General features: G+C 41.2%; 1 protein-coding gene across 2 annotated transcripts in view; it reads left to right on the top strand.

Annotated features, from left to right (window-relative positions):
- Window positions 1-25478, top strand: part of ITPK1 (inositol-tetrakisphosphate 1-kinase) — a 143179-nt gene that overhangs the window by 25969 nt on the left and 91732 nt on the right. Inside the window, exon 3 of one of the 2 annotated variants that reach the window (XM_027746092.2) lies at window positions 5497-5521. The exons of the other annotated variant lie outside the window; for it this stretch is intronic. Within the exon in view, the coding sequence (XP_027601893.1) occupies window positions 5497-5521 (25 nt within the window). The remainder of the gene's footprint in view (window positions 1-5496; window positions 5522-25478) is intronic. 2 annotated transcript variants of the gene reach the window in all.

Raw genomic sequence — 25478 nt, 5'->3', positions numbered from 1 at the left:
GATGCTTCACTTTGTCATTGCTCTTGCAGGATAAGGGATTAGTGGGTTTCTAGCTGGATCTTTTCTGTGAGCTGCTGGTGAATGTTTGTTGTAATGGGTATTTGTGACACTGCAGGTGAATACCAGAGTGCTGCTGCTCTGCCAAGGTCCTCTCTTATTTTCTAGTCGGTATCAGGGCACTTTGTTCTGATACAGCACTCTTAAGAAGCATTTTTAATGGTTGTAAATGAGATGATATAATGCTTGGAAGATGTGGATAAGATCAGATGGTTCTACCAAATGTTGGGTGTGACTGAGGTGGTAAAAATCACTTGTGGTGTTGTAGTGTCTGATGTATGATCAGACCATTTACTGTTTATAGAAACAAAGAAGAAATGCGCAAATGTGGCTGCCCTCTGTGGGGTTTTATCCTACTTGGACAGTCTTCTGTGACAGCCCAAAGTCTTGGAGTTTTTTTTACAGCCCACCTGAAAAGCACTTAGAGTTTTAGGTGAGATATTTTCTCCCCCATACTACATTATCTGTTCCTACCAGATTGTAAAGGTGCACTCTATTTTCCTTCTCCTTTGGATCTATGGTGCTTTACAGACTGAGAAAATTGAGAACTCCCTCCCCCAAATGCCAGCTTTTGATCCACTTCAGTCATAAATCTTTTCAAAATACTGATTACTGGGGAAAAGCTTGCTGAAGTGTAGTATAGTTGGATACAAATTGGTAAAAATTACTCTGATTAATTGCTTATTTGATAATCTATGTGCAAAAAAACAAACCACAAAAAGTCCCTCTGTTACAGCTGAATCTTGCTGGGTTTCAGATCGCCTCAAGCAACTTCCATGTGCACTGATGGCTGTGGCTGTGAGCTGGGGCCCCTGGAGCAAGCACCCCAATGTTGGAGTTGCTGTTTCGTTGCTTCCCTGATAGACAATAAGGTGGAGTCCATCAGTGATGAAAAATAATAAAAGCAAGGATTGTCACAAATATTTAATAACAAAAACACAGAATATTCTGCTGATGGAAAAGCTAAGGCAATAGAGCTGAGCTTGCCTTTGTGCCAGGAGGCGAATTGGGCTGTCCACGAGGTTGTGGCTGGCCAGTACTGGCTGGTTTTCATGCTTTGCTTTGGTATTGCTTGCCTGGTGCCTTTCTTCATGTCTGATAATTTCAGACTGGTGGAAAGTCTTGAGTGGCTGCAGGTTTTTGCTCTGATGCATTAATATTTATAAACTCCCTTTGATGCCAATGTATTGCTTTTCTCTGAAAATACTTTTATTTTTTTATATCAAAGCAATACATTAATATTATTATTATTACTATTATTATTATTAGCCCCTTCTTTATATGGGAAATTTTTGAAGTGAAACATTCTCATGTCTGAGAAAAGGAACTTCACTGCATGCACTAATAACTTCTTAGACTATTGAAATGGATAGAAAGATTGCCTTTTACTTTTGAAATTGTAAATTCCGTTTGGCATTTTTCAGTCTGTCACTCGAACCAGACAGCAAAAATAAGTTGCTTAATTTAACCATGACTATGATATACAACCTGATAGTCATTTTCTCTTTTAACTGTCATTCACCATAATGTTGAGGTCCTAGACGCTGTGGGGAATTAGTCCAAACTGTTTACTTTGGATGTTAAAAAAACCCCATCCCTAAGTCCAAAAACCAGCTATTCTACATAGTTTGAGGCTGTGGTAAAACATCAATTTCAAGGCACCAATTAATGTGCTTTTAGTAACTTGATATTGAATTCTTTTCTAAATCCATATATCATTCCAACTTAAACATGAAGTCAACTTGCATGGTAATTATTGTAATTGCTATTGTATACAGTGAGTCTTGCATTATCCAGTAGAGTTGTTCACTGGTTTCAAGTATAGAACTAATAAGTCATAACAAGCTTCTGGTTTTTATTCGGTATCTCAGGCTAATGCAGCAGTTACTTGTTTCTGGATTTCCTGTCAGTGTTACAGTGTGTGATTCAGCAGAGCTATGTGCTGAAGGAAGGGAACATGCAATGCCAGTCAGTAATTTGTCCTGGTCCTGTATAGATTTCCATAGCTTTAGGCATACAGTGCCACTTGAAGACATTGAAGCTTTGCTGGAAGTTAGGAGTTTAGTTTTATCACATTCACTTTTTTCCTTCCTTCTCTTTTATCTCAGAGGTTTTTTAAATTTGCTAATATGTTTTTTTTCTTAGGCTGATGATTGGAGTGCAAGATCTCTGTCTAGATGATTTTTGGAACAAAATGTATTTTAAAGCTAGTTACCTTTGGGACTATAATTTAGAACTGACAATTTTTCAAGTACCTGTTCAATGGAAGTGTGCAGACACAGTCTCTCTTTGACACAGTTCTGTTGCCTCTTTGGAGGGAGAAGGGAAATACAGCTAATAACTATCTTCCTTTTCTCCTCAGAAAGAAAGACCTGCTGTGAGGTTTGTATAGTCTATTGCCTTTTCTATAGCCATTGCCAAAGTCAGGAGGCAGCCAGGCCAGCTGGGAATGGGAGCCCTTCCCCTGGTAGGCAGTAGCTCAATTTCAAACTACATGGGAAGAAAGAAGGGTCATGGACAACACCACGAGGGACACAAGAGTAGTGGTCAGTACACCAAATGAAATAGTCATCCCATCCTGTCCTGTCTGTCATGCCCTGCCTGTCCTCTGCTAAAGAAACAGCCCAAAAGAACATACACCAGGGCTGTAGGATGTATTTTTCTTACTGACTTTTTAAAGCACAATAGGAAGAAGTGGTGGCTGGTCCATGGCTCTGTCAGGCTCCCAGAGCAGTTCATTTAGCAAATGTCTTGTCTCCATTGTCTTGTACAGGCAGCCCCTTGTTGGGCTGTGGTGCACAGCCTGCTTCTCTCTGTTTAGTTGTTTGGTTTTTTTTTGAAGGTCCTAGAGTTTCTTGTGCATAGGATCGGCTTTCTTTCTGTGCCTGACCCTAAGCCCTTTCACAGGTGACGTAAGGCAGTTAGTGTGGTTAGATGGTATTGCATGCTTGGTTGCATTAGAGATGTCTTGCTGCCCTGAGCCTGCAGCTGTGACCTGCCTGGCTGAAAAGCCTGGAGTCGCTGGCTTAGGAAGTCTTTAAGGCGAAGAATCTGCTAATGCCAGAACTGAGGTGCGTTGGCATCCTGATTGTTTGGATACTTCTTGTTTTTAAAATAACTTATTCTCAAATAAAGCTATTTTGGTAGAGGATTTTTTCCCAAATTGACTAATCCTCAAAATATGCATGCTTCTATGGTGTCTGGTCCCCTGAGTTTAAATAGAAAGAGTATCGTATTTCAGGTTACCAGAAGGACATCCTGCCCCCCTCTGAAAAAGGGGAAGACCAAGCCAGCCTTGGAAATTGCTTCCTCCTTCCTGTACCTTTTTAAACATGTGTGACATCATACCTAAGAGCAGGCACCCCTTCTTTCTGCCTGTTGGCTGGTCTGGCTTCTTCCCTTCTGCTGGGGCAGTACACTTGGTTTCAGTCAGTCCCAGAAAATTTACAAAGTCCATTTTGGGGGGATTACAGAAAACCTTTGGACTGACTCTTTCTCAAGTGGGTTTGGCACCCAACTTGCATTTTTATTTTCTTCAAAGTAGAATAAAGCTTATTCAGTGTGTATGCAGCCATTACAAGAAATGCAGCTTTTGTCATTCGTCACTGTTCTTCCAGAGACTCTGGAGCAGGCCTGTCTGAAGCGTAGTGTATTTCAATGGCAGTTCTGAGTTCTGTTTACTCCAGGGCAGACACAGCAAAAATTGAGCTGATTTGGTTATTTTAAGTTTTAGCTTACAATACTTGGAATGCTTCTGAGTAGGCTGCAGCCCTAATTTATGAAACAGCATTCCCCACTTAATTTTTCTTATTTTTCTCATTAGCTCTGTGAAAATAATGGTTTCAACAATTTGGCTATTAACTCTTTCTCTACAAAATTCATATTTTCTTCTTACCGCACAGTTGGAACCCATATGGCCAGCCTCAGGTGATGATCTGCAGCAATGCTTCCCACACTGTAATGGCAATATATTAATCGCCCACCACTTAACAGCTACTGTTATCTGCAAGAGGGCTTTGAAATTCTTTGCAGGAGGTGCTTGGTTTCATTTTCTTTTTAATTTCCTTGCTGAGCAACAACAAGCTCTCTCCTGTGCCTGTGTACTGAATGGTGCTTCTAGGCCAGAGAAACTCCAGACTGGTAAAGTGGAAAAGGGAGCAATTTGTGTCATAGATGCTGATTGATCGCCTGTCCCTTTGGGCATCTTTGTAATGGCCTCCCAGAAGAAAGAACTACTGTATTGGGAGGAAAACTGGGGGAGCCATTGTGTATTCAGCAGTGTGCAGCATTTGTGACTATGGACAACAACACAGACGCTCTTAGATAGAAAAGCATTGAGAGCAGAGTTAGGCGGTCCTGTTCTCTGACCTCCCCAAAAAGGGTCTTTGATTTTCACATACAGGGCTAGTGGGAACAAGGAAGAAAGATTCCTGTCTTGTACTTGATGAGGCTTTTGATTTTTATGTTAAATTTCCTGTCTTCAAAGTGAGGAGAAGGTTCTAACATAATTAAATAGCCTGCATATATTGGGAGGAGGGCATGGAGCAGGGATGGCTAGGCATTGTGCCAGGGATTCAGTTCTGCTCTTAAGACTAGTCCAGAAATAGTTTGTTTTGCTTGATAACTTGTCAAAGGTTGTGACTGAACATTGACTGGCTGCATGTACCTGAACCTCAGTTCTCATACCTGCAGAGTAGACAGCTGTCTCTACAGATCTGCCTAAATTGGCTCTACCCATTGCAGTTCTAAACATTTTGGTGTATAATTAATAGGTTTCTCCAGTCTCTTATCCCTGGCAGTTCAGGATCACTGGAGCTATTCTCCATATGGCCAGAGGCTTGGACCTTTCTGACAAACCCCAAGTATTTCGACGCTTCTCCTGCAGGAGTCAGACTGACTGCAAGTCTTTGAACTGAAGTCCAGGGAAGCATCCTGTGTATCAAGATGATGGGGATAGAACAAGGCTGTAAATGAGAGGATAAATGGCTGCAAAGTGCTGTGTTCATTCTCCCTGACATTTATACGTGTATCTTTGGATTAAAATAAAAGATGTGGAATGTGCTTTGGTGCCATTTGCACACTCTGCGTGCACATGAGAAATGAAAAGCAAGCTAGATCTAATTAAAACTGAGATGCTCCCTCCCTGGTATCAGCCATTTCCTACCTGTGCTCACCTAGCAGCCCTATCAGTCCCAGCTGCTTAGTATGCATCTTGGGTCACTTCTGAGTCCATGATTCAGAAGCTGCCGAAGTGCTTCCTAGACAAGGAAAGAAACTGAACAAGTGCTTTCCTGAATTTGAATCAGGTTATTTACTAGTGCAGATTTTTATTGTTTGCATTCTAGTATGAAGCAACCCTTTTCCATTAGTTTTTGTTTTTACTTTTTCCTCAAGTTTCCAACACTAACATTTACTTGTTTTTTTTTCTTTTTTTTTCAGGAAAAGAGGAGTAGAAGTAGTACAGGTGAGTAAAAACTCTATTGTCTTCTAAGGAAGGTTTACTGATTTTAAATGCTGTCATTTAGATGTCAATATGACCTCGGCTTAATGATTTTTCTTTCTTTTCCATTCAGTTCTCTGTAACAGATACTGGTTTTGGGAAAATGGGATCCCCTTTTTGTGAAGCATGTGTTGAGCCCACGTGCCATCTAGTTTAAGAGGTGCCCTGGTGAAAGTGGGAATGCAGTTAAGCTTTTCTTGTGTCTGTCAGTTAATAAGATCGGATAGTTGATTAGGTGATATTACTCTGTAAATTGCATTCACAGGCAGTCAGGCTTAACAGAAACAGGAGCTGCCCTTTGAAAAAAAAAAAACTATAGCAGAAGGAATGTTCTTGTAACCCAGTGAGCAGTGAAATGATACTAAAGTGCCTTCAAGTTGTAGCCCATCTACAGATAAGTTCAGGTGTTGGCTACCTTTGTTCTTTCCCAGATCCGAATGGTCACATTTCACGCAAGATGTTACTTAAAGGATGGTCTCAGCTTGGGAAAGGAATTATGTTACCCTGTCTGCTGTCACATTGTAGCCCTAGAAGAGGAAGGGGGAGCATGCTCTTTCCTTCTGGCTTATTCTTTGTGCTTAGAAGAGCTGTATGTCATAGGTTTCACTCTTGCTGGTACTTACTTAGTGCTCGTTTTGAACCGTAAGGTGGTCAGTGAGTTTCTCAGTAAGAGAGATGAAACTGCCTCAATAGAGAGGACAGGGGAGAGACGAGGAAAATGGTGTGTCAGCCACTGATAATTGAGGTTGCTCTTAAATCCATGTGAAAGGTGCTTCTCAACACCAGCAGGGAACAGGAGAAAAGCACTTAACAAAAAATAAATTGAAAAATCAAGCCATGTTATTTTAAAGAATCCCCTTGTCAGAAAAGGCTTTAAAAAATTCTCATTGCTAGTTAAAATGCAGAGTCCGTCTTTTGGGTGTGAGTGGTTGTCTGAGAACTGCATGGTATTAAAAGGACAAGAAGCTAGCCTATATTTGTGTCATTGTCTAGGGGACATTGTTATTTCAATGATACCGAAGGGTATTACAGTCCAATGCCTGCATTTGTTATATGTGCCTTGCACTTGCACTGTACATTTAAGCAGCAAGGGGCTTGTATGAGATGAATTCAATGATGCACCAGTTAGTTGAGCAGAGGGAAAATTCCATTTTACCTTGTGGATTAAAAGAATTCCACAAGTTACCTCTCAGTTGTCTGATGCTTGTGTAGCTTAATGGCCAGTCATCAGATAGATACAAAATTATTGGAAAGTATTTCTTTATAGGAAGAGCATTTTGGGAAACATTTGGACAGAACTAGACTGGACTTTGTCCCTGTAAAAATGGTTTATGATCTCAAATATCAGAGCACGGTTGAAATGTTAGACTAACCTGTACTGGGAATTTGTGCCCCAAAGGCATACCTCAAACACTGATGCCTGCTGCTCTGCCAGAATGGGATGGATGGATGGATGGATGGATAGATGTGTGTGTGTGATCACACCTTGCCTATCACCTGTGTGTTGCTTCATATGTCTTCATGCATGCACTTTAGCCAGGAGGGAATGTATCAACCTTTGCTTGAGTCACCTCACCTGATCTATCCCACTAGCCCTGCTTCTTGGTGGAGGATTGTCTTGGTGTCCATCTGGTGGACAAAGTTTATTTGACAGAGGGAATATTTCTTCCTGTGTCAAGCAGCAGCATTTATTTGATTTGTTTCCTCTTCTCCTCTTTTAAAAAACCTATCCTGTTAGAGAGAAACCAGCTCTTGGACATGACAATAGGCAAGTAACTCAAAACATAAGAATACGCAGGATGTTCACCTAATTTCTTCTTTACATAAATTCAGAATTTTTCTGAATGTAGACTTGCTTTCCAGTAATAATTAGTGAATTGGAAAGTAAGGTTTAGTTACTGGCTTTTAGAAAGCAAAGCACAATGGACTGGTATGTGCTGACTTCTGTGAACAAACATCAGATTATTCTTTTCCAAAGGAGAAGGAAAGGATTTTCTACTACTAAGCGGAAGTCTTGAAGTAAGCATCCGCGTGACTTCTTTTTCCTTCCTGCAGTGAGGATTTAGGATAGTCCTCTGCCTAGACAGATTTCATTCTTTTATTTTGCTTTCTTAAAGCCAGTTGTGGTGTACAGATCATCAGCAAGCTGCTGCTAGACACCAATTAACATTCTGTGACTTGTGTTCAAGTTTTGTGTTTCGTCTTCTCTCAGACTTCCACTTTCAGCAGAAAGAGTGATTCCAGCTTTCTATTTTTATTGAGTGGGGAAACATGCACATCGTCCAAAGAGAAATAATGGAAGACTAGGACTGGCAGTGGGATGCTAAGCAGGCATGCGCCTTTATCCAGCAGTAAGACATTGTTAAAGCATCACACTGAAAACAAACAAAAAACTTCTCAGGTTGTGTGGTGATAAGTAATTGGAATTTTTTTAGAAATACTGATTAAATTCTAACATAATAAGAATTCACTGTGAACGCAAGGTACAGGAGCTGAAATGTGCAACATTATATGGTACAACTGAGTAACATCCATCAAGCTAGCTAGCTTAAAAGATAGTACGGTAGATTAATTAAATAAAAAGCTTTCAAGGTTATGAGCTTTCCAAAGACAGTATGAGTCTGAGCCTGCACCCAAACATTTGTGAGCCTGAGCAGGATTAACTCATTTCTGTTTTTCTGGTGGCCATGGCAGAACTGCTGAGTAGCAGCATCTTTAAGATCTGGCAATGTTTTGGATCTAGATTTGCTTGCTGCGGCTTAAATCCAAGTCAGTGGGACAGCTGCAAACCAATGATATATTATAAAAAAAACAAACCGCCAAAAAGCAGCTTACTGGCTTTAAAATAGTCTCTTAACAGAACTCTGTGCTGTATCTCCTACCTTGTGGCATGTCATTTGCTTATTTTTTTAAGCAATCATTACCCCAGTATCAAAGTGCTTTTTAAATTAGGGTGCTTACTTGTTTGTACCCCATAAGGTTAAGGAAGCGCTCTTGTTCCAGTTTTACAGGAGGGAAGACTGAAGGATATGTCCCGTTTCCTCTGGGGAGCCTGTTGCTGTACCAACCTCAGTGCTTTTGGGAGCTGTGCTGCAAACCTGTGCAGCAGGAATTCCAACTCCAGTTGTCTCAGAAGGGGTGTGGGGCCACGAGCTCCTGCTGTTGTGTGGGCATGAAGGGAAGGGAAGACCAGATGAAGGTGGTCAACAGGCCTGGTGTTGCTGGCTCTCTTCCAGTGAAAGACAGCACCGGTTCAGCTGCGTTTAATCTTCAGGCTGCATTTAAAGTATTCTGAACGTAATGCTCTTGCAGTTCCTGTGGCAGTTACGTACCTTCTCCTTTCTTGCCAGCTCTTCCTAACCTTCACAGCTGCCTTCTCAGCTGGAGTGGCCTGGACTGGTGGCCAGAGAAAGGTTAGAGATGCTCTGAACAGGGGCAAACATGACCGAAGCCCATCTGCCACAGCCTGCAGGCAGTTGCTAGGCAGGCAGCAGCTGGTAGGGCTGAGGCAGAGCACCCATTGCACTGGCATTGGGGGAACTTGCCAGAAAATGCTTAAATTTAAGCATTTCTTAATGAATTCTTTCATCACTGTTTCAAGGGAAAGGCTGCCTATGAAGTCATGCAGTGGATTCCTGATGAGGCATTTACTATTAAAAAAAAAAAGCTATTTTCTATAATGAAATCTAGCAATGAAGTGTTTTGCACAGTGTCTAAATGGTAAAGCTGTTTCTGATCTTGTTCAGTTCGTCCCCCTTACCCCCTGCCATCCACCAGATTAGTGGAGAGCCAAATTTAGGATTTAAAATTGTCAGTTTTTCTTTAGCCAGTAAAGTATCCAGTTTCTTATGACTTTGTAAGCTGGCAAGAGAGAGAGGGAACATCTCCATCTACCTTGTTTTTCAGGAAAAATCTGTTTGGCTTAGTTTGAAGAACGTAAGATTGAAAACACGTGCAGTGAAGTGGAAATCATCATAAGTTCCTCTGGTGGGGACATGCATTTATTTTTGTTTCACAAGCTATGCAAACCCAGAATAATTAGCTTCAGCCCTTTGGCTTCTGACAAATTGCCAGTTTAGTCTTTGTGTGACAAAGCTTGGAGCTTTCATATGTCTCGTGACTTCAAAACTGTTTCAAGCACTTCCACACCCAAGCTTTCCTAGAGCTCTTGCTCACATTTTTTAATTCTAAAATAGTGAAGATTTCCTATATTTCGTAGATATTTTTGGTTCAAATGAACACTAATGCTCTTTTATCATAGAAAGATGTTCTAGTCAGTGGCTATAAGAGTGGTATTAGTCATTGTATTTCAAGCTGCACACTTCTTAATAGCAGCGGGATATGGAGGATAACATGTTTTCCAGTGTGGAACCAGCTGATTGTAGTAGTTACAATGGTCTCAACTGCTGTTTTGTTTTTCCTTTTTCCCCCAACTCTCTGGGAATTGAGATACTTGTAATCTTTTTCTTTGGAGAAGAAAACTGTCCTTTGAGCCACAGGTTTTCTTGAAGCCTGCAAAAGAGAATTCAATGTTCCCTCAGCACTTTTTAATTCTTCAATCAAAGTAAAATACTAATGACAATGGTTTCCACTATTTGTTGCCAGGGAACAGTTGTTTTCTTGAAATGAAGAGTGGTTTATTTTCACATGCAGTATTAATGGAATAAGCTTGAAACAGTCTTCTAACCGAGAAAAGGAGCTTATGAAATATATATCCGATAGCATATACAGAAAGATGTGACTGGAAAGCTTCCAAAGCAAGCAGGGTTGTTGAGATGTTGGAGAGTTGGCTCTCTAGTACTGGGAGAAGAAAATTTATTTTTACGTGCATGCCAGGCCCTCAGTAAAGTGCATATTCTCCTGAGAGTGGCAGCCTGCTTTGCCTTCAGTGCATTTTTGGAAATGATGCTGTAGGAGCCCTCCAACCCTCCCCAGTCTGGATTGTGTTAGGTACTCTGCATGTGCCTGAAGGTGAGGGGCCACTGGTTAAAATCGTGGAAAGATCCTGATACTTCTTAATGTCAGTGCTACACCAGAGTGTTCTAAGCACACAAAGTGGGGTCTTTCAAAAAAGTGCATTAATCTCAGCTTCAAACGCAGAAATAGCAGGACTGTGGAAGAACAAATCTCAGGCAGAATCCTTCCTCTGGTCCTTCTGAGTAGGAGAGATCCCTCTGTGTGAGACCTTCTTGGTAGCTGAGAAGCAGCACTGCCCAGCAGGAATGAAGCACAGGTTCCGGTGCAGGGAGGGATGATTTTGGCATGATTTTGCTTTATATTGCATCAGCAGGCTGGTCAGTAAGGTACAGCATGGGCCTTTCAGGTCCAGTGGGGAAGAAGAATAAATACACATCTGTTGGGGCAAGGAAGGAAGACAAAACTACATAACGTTTCTACCATGTGGATTAAGCAGATTAAATAAATAAACACTTATTCTTTAAAAATTAGAGTAAGACAAATGAATCAAAATGCATTTAGGTTTATTTTTGCTCTTGGTGAGTGAGAGAACCATGAAGAAATTTTTGTGTCTCAGAGAGAGTCTCTGCTTTCTTTTGACGGTGAATCCCAGTGACCTAGGAGAGGTGTGGGCTCTGCAGTCAGTTGCAGAAGTTACCTGGGTGAGTGAAAACATTACTAAGATTTAGAAATCTCTAACTAACATGTGATGAAATGGCTGTCAGGTTTGAGCTTGTACTGCTTTGGCCCATGGAGCCAGCTCTGCCCAGCCCCTTTGATTCCTTGGTATGTAGTGATGAGGCAGTGATTCCTAACAGTGCTGAAGGCTGGGAGTTGGGAAGTCCTGGGTGAAATTCCAGTCCCTGTGGGCCCCCTGCCAAAAATTTTGGTGGCTGTAATGAGACTGAAATTGCAGTGTGGAGTTGCCTCGCTTTGTCACTTACTGCAGATACTTTGGGCAAGATCCTTAGAAATTCTGCCTCTGTTTCCTAATGTAGGTAATATTCTGTGTAATGGAATGCCATTTAAGTTGCTTTGAGCTATCTGAGGGGAGAGACTTAGACCAAGATTAGTGTGTGGAGGAAAACAGGGCTGTTAATTTTTTAAGATTGCTGTGTATGATACTCTTTCTGTCATCAGCATATGTCTTCCCAGATACTTCTGTGAACTGCAAAGCTTCATAAATCCCTCTTCAAGAAACAGTATGGATAAAAATAAGACCCTCACAGAGACGCTGGGATGTAAAACTCTGTATTTACCTCTTTGGAGCATACAGTCCCAGTCTTTGCACAAAATGACAATTAGACATTGCTTTTATGAATCATGGTTATTGCAGTGGTGCCTATGGGCCAGCAAAGACCTGGCTTTAATTTGGGTCTGCATTAAACAATAGGATTATTTGTCTCACTGATTGCAGGTGTTGTGATACGGTATAAAAACAGGGCACATGGAGTGTGTTTGGAGACGTGACTCAGGAAATACCTTATTTTAAAACCAGCCTATCTCATTTGCAGTTTTGCTGAAACTGCAAAGTCAGTGTTGAAGTACAAATATGCACATAGATCTTTTGACCTTTTCTGAAATTTTTTTCTTAAGAGTAGGAAAGATAGGGAATTAGTATGATACCATGACAAGGGTGACTGTATCTCTGACCCTAGTCCTCTCCCAGATGAATGCCCCATCCTTTGTCTGTTCTGGGGGTGCAGTCATGCAGTTCTCTATTCAGGCAGAGCTGCAAGCTCATTCCTGTGACAAGTTGTAACCTTGTCTTCAGTCCTGTGGTTTTGTTCCACAGAGATGTTTTTTTGGGAGCAATGACTCATGTATCCACCATAGCTCAGATTTGGTCCCTTCAAATGGAAGCTTTATAGAGAGAATATCATCAGAACAGTAAAGGTGCTAATTGTATACCTGCCTTCCTCAGTGAGGGTCCTGATGGGTCTGAACTTCCAGAGGACTCTGCAAAACATCAGTGGAGCTTGAAGAATTTTTTTCAGTATATGTTGACTCTTCCTTTCTCCAGCTTCTGCAAGAGTTACTTACTCCTTTGATCTGTGACCTGAGATAATTGTATCTGGAGATATTGCATGCTTGTTTGCTCTTCTGGCACTTCACAATTAAAGGAGATAAACATATTTATGTTGCAAGATTGAATGGTTCCAATAAAACCTGATACTTAGACACATTAGGCCCTAAAGTTTCTTAGGTTTTCCTATATAAAGGTTCTTTAGCCTTAAGTCAGAGAAACTTTTAGCACATGTACTTCAGCTACCTCTGTGTAAAACAGGGCACAGTCAAACACAGTGCAAGCTGGAAATGTTTTTCTGAGCCTGATTGCCTTCATGGAAATATAGCAGAAGACTGAAGAATGGCTTCAACTTAATTAGAACAACTGAACTTTTCCCCCCACCCCAACCCCTTTTTTTTCTCTCTCCAGGGGGGACTGTATTTCAAGAATGATGCCTTTTGCTAGAATGAATATTTATTATTCACTTTAACTCTGCATTTCTGGTGAAAGCAATACACCTGATTTTTCTTTTAATTTCTCTTTGCAACAGTGTAGACCTCTTTGCTGTATGTCCAAACATAGACAGATCAGACAGAAGGGGTTTCTGCACAAGCTGTAGATGTTTTTTATGCCTTTGGTTGTTATTTTACAATATCTCTTGTACTGACTTCTGATGGAAAACACTTGTGGACTTTTTGACAGTTTATTTTTAATCATTGTCTATTTTTTGATAATCTTTACTGCTAAAGGTAATTTTGCACTGGTACCAAAAGCAGTGCAATTAGTAGTGTTGGGTGGAAATTGTTCGATTTAGAATTTCAGTCTGAGGAAGACAGGAGAGCACCAGGAGAAAATTAGATGATTATGAGCATAGTTTCTCCAAAATGAGGTGAACTGGTTTATCAAAAAATGTGTGTTTCTTTAACATAAGGTCACGTTTATTGAAAATTTGGAAGCTATGGTATGTTATTTTTTTAAATTATTTTTATTTTTTTCATCACTCTTCCCTCATATGACTTGTCATGAAGGACACTGCTGCTGAACTTTCTGGATGAGATTAATGTGGTTTTCTGCTGGCTATGCCAGGTGAAGCAACCACAGTTAATAAATGGATTGAAGTAGTCACTGGATACCTAAGAGCATGATCTGCCCTAAGTAATCCCTCAGCAAGTGGTGGAATAGAGTCCCTCCTTTTGGAAAGCTCTTCTCAAAGAGAAGAAGGTTGAGGGTAACAATTCATTTTCTTTCCATAAACTGGGGGGAGCTTGGAGAGAAGCCTCCTCTGGCAGGTTCCTGTGAATGTCTGTGTTGCTCAGATTCATACCAGGAAAGAAACTGTTAGTATATTTAAAAACAGTGTGGTACTGACATAGTAATTAATCTGTTTAAATCCCAAAACCTGAGGAACCATGAAAGCTGTGAGCTTTATCTCTGCAGTTCTGTGAAGCAATTTTGTTCATGGTAGTCACATCTTGTGCTCTGCTGCTTCCCCTCCTGCTCACCTGCCTATAGAGCACGGTGATTTAGTTCCTAGGAGGCTCTGTATCCAGCTGTGCTTTCTGTGACTCAACTGTGCTTTAAAAACAAAGCAAACTCAAGCCTGCCTTCAGTATACAAATTGGTCACTGAAACGGTGATGCTGTAGTACATTTTACTTTAATGGTTCTTTTCTTATGTTAAGGTTATTTTTGTGAAGGAGTCAAAAGAATTAATTGTTGCTCATATTATAGGTGAATAAAAGCCTGTCTAGAGAATGTGTCCTCTGTGCTTTTGGTAAAAGTTTGCTTGCTAACCTGTAGGATCCTGAGGCAGGCTGTCAGTAAGGTATCTCACATTTCTCTCACAATAAAAAAACCCAGAACTTGGGGCGCTGCTCCTTTGAAAACTGGCACAACAGAGGTTACGAGTGTGAGAGCAGAAACTACCCCTATATACAAACTATAGACTGCTTCTGTCATTGCTAAGCAATGGACTTACCTTACACTGTTTTTTGGTTATTTAAGGATCCATGATAGTTCATTGTCTTACTTGACAAGTTCACTGATCATTTTTTTCATTCTAAGGTTGCTTCAGTAAATTACAGTTGCCTCATTTAGTTTCTGAGTTGATGTGCTTCCCTCAATAAATTTGTGTCTAATTTAAAGTTGTTACACACGTTGACTTATACATAGTGTCCTCATTTGAGTGCATGTTGTAAGGTGGGCATTCAGTAGTTGGTGAAGGCCTTTTTTAAAAAAAAGTATTCCTCTTCCTGGTACCTTGCCAAAGTCCAAAGAAGTTATTTACAGTGTTTTGACAGAGTCATCCCAAGAGGGAATGGAAAAGATGCCATTGGGACTGAGCTAATACTGTAAGAGACTGAAATGTAAGGAAAACAACTCTTGTAGAGGAATTTTTGTCTGACTTTGCAATCTGAGAAGCATTTTAGCTTTGCTTTTGTCATAAATTGCTGATTGAAGCCAAGAGCTTCCTTTATTCAAAGGTCTAAGTGCATCTGAAATTGTTTTCTCATACAAGAAGCTTCGTTGCACAAATCCACTGTCCTGTAACCTCAGCATAGTTAGTGTTAAAATTGTTCATTGACTTACTGATGGCAAAGATTAGAGAACAAGCTAACTGCATTCTGTAGAGAATTTATGTTGATTGCAGAGGGGTCATTTGTACTTCAGATTAGCTTGGAAAATGTTCTTTACTGTGACCTAGATGAGCTTATTTTGTAACACCCTTTCCTTTATGATAACATCCTTAAGTGGCTGAAAAAAACCTGGCAGCTATAAAGGGGGAAACAGAACTTTTTCATTTTAAGTACAAAGCAGTTTGAAACTCAAAGCAGATTACGTGTTCATGAGCTTGCTGTGATGACTTACAGACCATGCAAAGTCTGAATGGCTGGGTATCAATGAACTAAGTGACTAAAAAGGAGGTAGAGATGGCACTTGTTCCCCACTGGTGACAGATCCTTCCACTGGTCCCTGCTCCTGATAGGTTTTCCACCTCAGCCAAAAAGGGCAGGTTAGAGTTGCTGGTGGGTTTTGAACAGTGATGATCCTGCATTGACTGGAGGACCTTTCTCCTGCCAGTGAAGTGTGACATCCTCATATGGCTTTCAGTTCCTTCTAGGTGAGGAAACTACACCTGGGTTGTCAGTCTTGCCTAACAGGTGAGCTGAATGTTCAAGCTCTCTGCTTTCTTTTGATAAGTGCTGCAATTGCTTTTTTTAGAGGTCGTGCTGGGTCTCCTCTTCTTCAACTTGTACGATGAAATCAACGCATCTCTACTTTTTCTGTGCTTCTGAAAATCTGTATCTTTTCAACTGAGTCTGTGGAAGAGGATGCACACAAAAGCTGTGTTGGCCTTGTGACCATTGTGTGCCACATAGATGTGATTGTGCTGTGCCTGAGCAGGTACAGGACCAGGACGGTGCTGCTGCAAGGGCTACAGCATGTTCGGTCTGTCCAGTACAGCCCAGGCCTTGCAATGCTGTTTAAGAGTCTGTTGGTGTAATGTCTTTTTACTAGTTTAGTGCAGTCAGCCCTTTGTTCAGCAGCTCAGTGGATTATATTTACTTCTGTATTAGTATAGAGTAGATTCGACTTCAATATAGCACAAGGAAGGAAAGAAGATAGTGAGATCCCCTCATGGTCGATGGGTAGTAGGTGTTGTGGAAGGTTAAAAGGCAAGTGGAATTGCATTTTCCCAGCCATCTCTTGAACTTCTCCATTGTCAAGGTCCTTTTTTCTGAAACGGCAAAGTGCCAATTTAGGCAAGAGGAAGATTTAAACGTTTTCAGAAGGTCTACTTTCACCACACTCCTGGAGTGGGTACAGCTTAACTCTGCTTACAGCAGAAGTGATTTTGAAGTAATGCTATGCTGTCATTTTGTTTAAGGAATCACAGTGTAAATGCTGCATAATCATGCGTGAAAAATAATCTGTCCATGGAAATGCTGTCTTGAAGGTCGCCATTGTTACTGCCTAGATATGTCTGTCTGTAGCCAAGTTTTGGTGCAGTAATACCATCAAGTTAATGTTTAAAAGAAGAGCTAACAGAGTTTACTTCATGTTCAGTAGATAGAAGTACCAAGCATAGTTGTCGATGATTGGGAATTTTAATTTCTTGCGATTTTTCTTAAGATTGATGTGCTGCAACTTTATTTATTGAATCTCTTAGGATTGTTTATGATTTTGTCTCAAGAACTTGGTGTGTTTGCAGAGGATCACTTAGCAACAGCCTATGGCACAGTGACATGCTCGTGCTAGTACGAGGAACCATAAAACAATGAGGAAACACCCAGAAACAGCAAGTAAATAGAAATTTAAAGCAAAACAAAGCAGCTCACTTACTGAAGAGTTCTGTGTTGCTCTGAAGGGGCACTGTTTGTAAAATTCTTTGCTTTTCAGTAATGCAAAACCATTAGTTGTGCCTAGAGCTTTGAATTAAGTGACCTCGTGGCATTTGTTTGTATTTAAACCATATACAGTGTTTCCTGTCATTTCAGTCTGGTTTGGGGAATTTTATAGCAGATTCTTCTCTCCTGTCTGATTTCTGTACAAAGCAGTGGACACCTGTCTATTCTAATATCCATTGTCTCAGGTGATTGCCATTTCATCTAGTTCAAAAGCTGTGCATTTGACCAAGAATAAATGGGTAAAAGAATAAACTCTACAAGCTAATTCTAAAGCTGAAGACCATCAAATTTGTATTTGTGGGTATTTTTTTAAGGCTAACACTAAAAACATTAGATGCTGCTTTTCTGTGTGTTGTAGTTTGGGGATAAGGTGCTCACAACAGGGCAATGGCATGTCTACCAAAAAGTGCAAGTCACTTAATCTCCATATTGAAAGCCTGTATTTATGTCAGGGATACATACAGCTCTCTGGTCATTGGTTTGTATTTTGTCCCTTGTTTTACAGACTTTTACTGGCTCTTTTTTAAGCTTTGCATATGGGACTTCCTTTTGAGCTGGATGTTTCTGCAGTTAACATAAGCAGGTTAAGCCTGAAATACAGAGCTTTTGAAGAGCAGTTTTCAGACTTCAAACCACTCTTCCACTGGCTCGATATCCTCCTTTGTTCCCCATCACAAAGTCCTGGGCTGTGGTGTTCAGAACAGGCTGTACTGAAGGACCTGTGTTTGGGGCCTGTCCCGTGTTTGTACTTGTAGCTGTCTGGAGAAAAGCCAACTCTTCATTTTGAGTTTGCAAAATTGTGCTAGCATGGCAGAGGACTGGCTTTGTTCTCCATGGGACCTAGTAGCCTCCTGAGCCCCTTGCCATATCCATGAGGCCAGGCAGCATCCGCAGCAGAGCCAGGTTACAACTGCTCTGACTTTGGAAAGAAGAGGCCAGTGGTGCATGTCTCTGTCTGTATGTGACCACAGGCCTACCCAGAATCTGTTAATCCATCCAAGTGCAGCATTTGAATGGCTGTTTCTGTAGAGAGAGCACTGGCGATGGGAAGCCTCCTGCAGCAAGATGAACTGTTAGGCCAGTTCCCTCTAAACTGCTCAGCTCCCTTCTGCTCCTTGCCAGCTGTGTACCAGTTTACACAGCTGTGTTTGTTACACCTTGTTCCCTGTGCTGAGACAAGCAGAAGCATGCTGTGCACCTGGGGTGCTGCTGCAGCACATCCTGGGCTGTGAGCTGTGGTGTCAGCTCTTAGCCTGAGGTGGGAGCCTGAGCGTTTGAGCACTTGCAGTAGTGTCCTGCAGCCAAACCTCAGTGTGGAGTCCTGCCTCCTGGGCCACTGCTGAATGCTGAATTACAACCTGAGATGGCTGTAATGTTCTCGAAGACAGGTGTGGCAGAACTAGAGCTGCCGGCACTAAATTTTCATGTGTTCCTCTAGATTTTGAAAGGGGATTTTTTTTTAATGGCATAGAAGGTGTAGTGGGAACATGAAATTTGCAGGTGTTACAATGGAAATGAGGTGCTCTAGTCAAGGGGAAATAATCATTAAAAGATACTACTAGGTATCAAACTAGCTTGCAGTTAGTAGAAACGATTTAAAATCATGATTTTTTTATTTTCATAAAGATAAGAGTTCCATCAGGTGGTCATGTATGATGCAAGTCATGGTGATGGGAAGTTCTGTGGCTTGAGCCTTAGTACAAATGAGATGACCAACCATATTGGTCTTTCTAGTATCTGAAATCTGAGGTAAGTTGCTAAGTAATGAGCCTGCTTTTCAAAGATGCTGAGCAGCTACTGTTAAGGTTCATGGAAAAAACCAAATGCTCTAGCTTACACCCTCTGAGTGGAAATATGAATGCAGCAGCCCACTCTGCACAAATGTGTGTGTGTGAATCCCATTTCATCTGTCCACCTATCCCCCCAAAAATATTAGCTGAGAAATTTTTTCTGAATGAATTCCATTATCAAATGCTGGTGGGTTTTCTGACCATATTTACTGTTAAACTGCTTGTAATTTTGTTGCTCTGTTTTATTACTTAATGATGTAAACGTGCATGAGTGACTCCTAGTTTTGGGGCACAGGAAGGCAGAACCCCTCGGGTCCGTGTGCTGAAGCTAATCCATTGGTGTCCTTCCCTCTGTGAACATTCATAGAAATTACCCTAAATGTTTTGGCCACTGTTGAGGAGCTTTTCTATCTTCAGAGCAAAATATACAAAATATAACACAATGCAACAGACTGTGTGTCATCAGCAGAATTCCAGTGTCTATGAGATTATTGTAGTTATGCTTTGCAAAATAGGATGATTTTGCTATTTGTATTTCTCATGGCTCTATTTAGAAAAAAATACTACACTATAAATGTACTACAGGATTTCGACTCTATGATCCTTGTGGGTCCCTTCTAATTCAGGATATTCTATGATACTTATTGGCAATGCAGTAGAAGAAAATTAAAATTACAGGCTTTTAATCTTTTATTTCATTGTAAATAAATATTTCATTGTAAAGCTTATTTCATTGTAAATAAGCTTTATAGAATGAGGAATTTCTGTTAATGTTTCTGTGATTACAGTCTTATTCTTTTGCAGTTTATGAGATACCACCATATGCAAAAGGAACATGCATACTCCATAGGCATACTAGGTATGTGGAGGGGAAAGGAGGCTTGTAGTACCGATTTCAGGATGAAAACTTTTCTTCTTATGAGGTACTTTCAGTATTCAGTGAGGGACTTTGGTTCTGTGGGAACTCGTCAAATATAGCAGACATAAATATAGAAGCCAAGTAGCATGGCAACTTAGAGATCCTTTGCCCCTATAAAATAAAAACCCAAACACACCAGCAGCCTATTGCTGCACTTCTAGTGTGCTTTTTTGAAGGAGTTCAAAGGGTGATAGTGTGAGAGACTGCTCTCTCCAACAGTATAGAGACTTCTTGGCACAGCACCTCTTTGCAAGCAGAGTTCCAGCAGGATGTTTGGTGAGTCTACACCAGGATGTAAGAAAATTGATAGGGAGAATCTGAAGGCTCTTCTCATTGCATAGTTGAGTTTAACATTTTAATTTATCCATGCCAAGATCTGTGCAGCTTGAAACCTTTTCTGTAGTCTGGTACATCCTGCGGTCCAAGGAGGTGGCTCTGGGCAGGAGCTGTGGAAATGCCCCTGCAGTGTAGCCAGGGAAGTGGGGTTGCAGGAGTAACCGCTGCAGGTAGCAACAGTGGCAGCTTTTCCCCATGGACTGGTTGATCTGTTCAAGAGCATAAAATATGTAGTTACGTTGCTAATCTGGAGCAAAGTCAATGTCATTGTGTCCTCCTTTGCTCATTTTCCTAGGAAGATTTGTGCTAACACAAGTATGTGACTGTGCCTCAGCCACGTCTCCCATTGCATTTTAAAATACCACGTTTTTTAGACAGAACAGTCCCAGACTTGTTTTTGAAGGTACCACCCATTTTCTCCAGAACTCAAGACAACTTTCTGATTCTGAAATAGCCGATTAATGTAATGAGCTTGGTATGTCTAACATAAAGAAAAACTGGGAAAGAAAAGTTTTATTACCAAGAAAACAAAGGCAATCCCTCCTGCAAGCACAGGCTGAAGAGGGGAGACTTTATACTCTTGGTAAAAATAATTTCCTTGCTGTTGGTTCCTAAAGTAAAATCCAACTAAAAAAACCAAAAAAAAAGAATAAATGCAATAAATGGTTACTGCACAGCTGTCACCTTTATGTAATAGGTTGTTAGCTTATGTCTAACTGCCTTGTGTCAATCTGAGATATAAATATGTGATAAAATGCAATTTATTGGGTGGGCTGGAAATTAGTTGCTGTTATGTCTTAGTTATTTCTCATCATGTTTGCTGGGAACTTTTCCCTAGAAGGAGACAACTTGAAAGGCACCCATTTTTCATGAGCTATTTTTAATACTTAAAAGTTACTTGAAGTACTTATTTAAGACATTTATTTTTGACAGAGAAGAAAACAGATGAATTCTCCTGTATATATTCATAGTTTCTGCTGCAAGGTGAATCTCCATTTTTTTTCTCCTTCACAGGGTCCACCTGTATTTCTGTCTCCTGCTTCCACTTGTCTCAGAGAATAAGAATTTGGAAGCTTTACCAGGTGGAGGCAAAATGTGCTGTAACCTCCTATTCTATACTTCTTGCCTATTGGTCCCAGACATATCGCCATAGTCATGGTTCAAGTTAACCAGAAGGACATTAGGTCAAGCATTTGGCAAGTTGCCTTTTATAAGCTTTAGTTTCTTAGTCTGCAAGCGCAGGGTCTGGAGTGGAGGTGCCCCTTTCAGTGACCTGTATCCTGCTGGAACAGAAGGGAGAAACTGAGGGGGGAAGTGAATAGCTGGGAAAGCTGGTCCCTCTTCATAGTGGGGTAATGCAGAGGTTTCTGGAGGGGTCAGTCTGCAGATTTTGTTGTCCCCCGGGGAGATGACTGGCTAAAGGAAACAAACCAAAACCGTAGCCATGCGTGTTTTAAGCCAGTTTGTGGTGGCTGTTCCAAGCAGTTAAAGTACCTGTTTTCGTTCCCATACTGGAGACTTTGGATACTTTCTCTGGGCCTTAATCTGTCCCATTAGTATTGGTGTGAACCTCCTCAGGGATTTAGTACCCTTTAACTAATTGAAGAGGTTTGAAGATCCTCTGAGAGGCAGTGAAACACTTTTCCCAGCAGAAGTCCTGCATAGATTGAATTTTATATTTACCCTCTCTTGCTTGGCACACACCTTTGCATGATGTGAGCATGTTTTCCCTATTTCACCATATCACCACTTGCTTCCCAATTGCTTTGGCAAAGAGAGAGATTTCCTGTGTCATGGGCATTGGTGTGTTAGTGACCATGGGTCAAAGAGGTGACCAAAAGAGGCTATGAAAAGAGGAGAGGAAAGTGATCTACTGGGGAGGAAAGCTACAATGATGCGTGGGCCTAATGGTCATCTGGGGGGGGGTTGATTTAGAAATCCTTGTTGCAGTGTTGGTCTCCTTCGTTCTGCAAGCAGAGGCTGTACCATCAGTGTTCTGTGCAGCACAACCTGGAAGGACAGGAGAATGAAGATAGAAGCCACTTTTCTGCTCATCTTGCCCCTGCCTTATTATGCTTAGGCAGCTGTTTGCAAAGCCCATGGTGGTAATACAGCTGGATTGCAGATCCTCAGTTCCACTTTGCTGACTTTGTGAGCCTGGTTTTTTGGTTTTAATAAAAAAAACAGTTCCTGCTATATATTAGCCTGATAAATTCAATGGTACATAGCATGTTTCAGATACTTTTCCCCTTTGCTTTTGTCAATAAAATAGGCAATAAAATACTTCAAATTGAAATTGCCCCTGGGAAAACCAAAGTGGGAAAACCAAAGCTGAGACTGCCCACAGCATAGTATTCATCAGTAGTGCACCCTGGAGGTGAGTTGTCTAGTGCTTGTGCTTTCTGTGGTCATCTTGGGTTGTAGGGTGTGTAAAGGGAGGAAGGGGAAGAAAGATAACAGACTGCAGTGAGAAAGGATGACAAACCTCGAAGTCTTATTATCAGTTACTCATGGCTGTAATAAATATGACATGGCATCCTTTCCATGACCTACCTTCGTCTCTTAGACCGTGTTTATCAGATGTAGATACCCACAGTGTTGAAACACCTGACTCAGGATGTGCTGTGGAAGTGCACGTCTGTAATTCTTGCTGCCTGGCTATTGCTCAGCCTAGGTTGCCTCTGAAGGCTCATATCAGACAGTAAATAAAATCAGTTTTGTTTGCATAGATAGTTTCCTAATTGCACTGATAGCTTGTTTGGTGGTGAAGTGCATATGCTGGAAAGACTATGAACTTGCCAAATATTAAAAACTATCACTTTAAGTTTCTTGGTGAAGGGAGATGCTGTTGTCCTTTCATCAGATGAACTTTTGAAAATGCTGGTTGTGGGTAGTCAATGCAAGGAAGTGCCTGGAACCACAGGGCACATTGCAGCACATAGCACTTCCCAAAATACACTTGCATTGGTATGTCTCTGCAAATAGCTATAGGTCACAGCTATAAAACCTGCGGTTACTCAGCCCTGTGTTGCTACAGGATAGTTAATGGGCTGAACTCTAGCTATGATAGGTCTTTTTTATGATTAGTGTATTCAGATGTGCTGCTGTCTATTGTGTTGTGAATGCCACAGAGCTGAGCTGCCTAAGAGCTTGTTAAACCTCAGAGCAGATTTATTTGGAAAGCTCTAGTTAAAGCTTGAACAGCACATGTCTGTAATAAGCAATATATGAATATCCAGAACACTACCCCTGCAAGCTTGCCTCGGTTAAGGACATGGCAAATGTCTGCAATCTCTACTGAGTGGAGGAGGTCAGTCATTTTTAAGTGCAGGAGGCACTTTTTCTTGGTGTTAGTTTCACATTTTGCAGGCTGGCATGGTCCTGAGCTGAGAGCAGGCAGTGCAGAGATTACAGCGGAGCAGCCTGTGGTCACAGAACCTGTGATGCATTAGGGGAAGGGGCAGGCACGATTTCCCTGCACAGTGGCTGGTGTCATGCTTTGCTGAGAGCATAAGTCCTGTGACAAGGAAAGGACCCAGTTACAGAAAGTCTTGTGTGAAGCTTTTGTGGTTGGCTGAACTGGGGAGGGGGAAGCTCTATACATGCAGAAATACCTACCCTCTGTTTCCCCGAAGTGTGGGATTCTTTCCTATATTTTGTCTATTGTTTGGTGGTTTTTTAAAAAAGCTCCAATTGATTGGGCTTTCACCAGTTCCCGTGGGAGATTGCTCCACGGTCTAACACATTTGTCTGCCAGGAAGTCTTTCTGCTAATCAGCCCATACGTTTCCTTCTTCTCACCCCATCAGTCCTAATTAACCCATTTTGTGTGGTGCTCATCTTAAGCATTATCTCTCTTTTAGGGAAAAGCACCTTTCAGATGCTGATACTCTTTTACCTTACCGCCTGTTTACCTCGGCTGAAAGCAGGGTTTTTCCACGGCTACCGGCCTTCAGTAGTTGATGAGCTGTAAATCCACACTCTTTATTTTATTGTAACTTGTTTGCTTGGATGTAACCTAAGAGTTTCAAACTAACTGCCTAGGAAATTTAGATACCTAAAGGTCACAGTGGTGACCTAGGAACCTGAATCCTTATGGTGTCTTGGATATCTTAGCAATGCTTAACTTTCTTGATGAAAATCAAGCCCTTTTGCCTGTTTTTTTTGCTGGTCACAATGTTCCTTGCAGTGTTGTAGTGCTCTTTTTCCTGTCAGCTTTGAAAGGTGCAGAAAAGAAATTGTTTCCATTCCACGTCATTTGCAAGGATATCATATATTGACTTAATGGTGTTTTAGAAAGGGCTGTGATTCACTTTATGTAAAGCTTGATGTCATACAATAGAAGTTTGTTCTCCTTTTTCTCCCTTCCATCATGTTTGCACTTGAGAAAACTCTTCCAGTTTAGCTCCCATACTCCACAGAAGAAAGGTTTCCCATGTTGCTGGTCTGGTCCTTTCTGCATGTTTGAGGCACCTACAATTCTACTTGCCCTTAGTATATTCATATTGAGGCAGCCATGTGGGCAGTGAACTTGGGTAAGCAGTGCAATGATGTTTGTTATGTTACAGACCATGTAGCCTTGTGAAGAATTTTCTGTTTTGATTCCAGTCTTATACCTTTTCCCAAAAGGTGATTTTGATGTGGAGCAGATTTGCCTGTAGCATTGTAACATTAATTTTAAAGCAGGTTTTCCAAACAGACAAACAAACAAACAAACAAATAAATAAATACGTAAATACCAACCAATCACTGGCTTTCTGCTTCCTTCCCTTGCTATATTATGAAATGCTTGAGACAATTTCTACCACTCAGAAATTCCCACTGCACTGTGTATAATCATCCTGCAAACTCTGAGGAGTGTTTCAAAGGGCTCCCATTCACTCTTAGAAAAGTAAACTATTTTCACAAAGTACCATTTGGGCGTTTCCTTTGGTTTGAGATCTACCTGCCAGGGTTTCCTTGGAGGATTTCGGGCTGCTTCAGATGAAGCCTTTTGCATGTTGATTAATTTTCATTCTCAAGTGAATTTGGCAAAACTATGTTGGCAGGTTTTTGCATCCTTAATTTTCCTGATTCTCCTGAAGAACACTTAGTCCTTTCTGAAAAGGGTCTCAAAGGGCATTCATCTAACTTGTCATCTTTTATTCTTATGTATTGCACTGCTCCTGGGAGTAATCCTCCAGCTGTAGCTTGATGCTGTTTTATCCCCCTGAGTGGCATCCCCAGCTGCTGCTTGCCTCTGGCAAAGAAGACAAATGGTTATTGTGTTCTGGACCCACGCCAGGTCTTCTGTGTCTCAGCTTGGTCAGTATTGTTGTGTTTTATTTAGGATTTAGCAGTGTTTGAGTAACACTGGTCTGTTTTGAGCCTTTCCTTCACCATCCCACACCCCATGCCACCCCATTGATTTTTTGTTTAGAGACCTGGACTTAGTAAAGGGAGACAGCCCAGCCTGATGAGCTCCTTAGGAATCTGAGAAAATACAGTTTGGGGTATTTTTCCTTC

The sequence above is a fragment of the Pipra filicauda genome, unplaced genomic scaffold, assembly GCF_003945595.2.
Source record: "Pipra filicauda isolate LSUMZ 115617 unplaced genomic scaffold, ASM394559v2 scaffold27_size4233163_pilon, whole genome shotgun sequence".
In the NCBI taxonomy this organism is placed as follows: domain Eukaryota; kingdom Metazoa; phylum Chordata; class Aves; order Passeriformes; family Pipridae; genus Pipra; species Pipra filicauda.
Note: the sequence above shows the minus strand (reverse complement) of the source record. Positions and strands in the feature narration are given on the sequence as shown.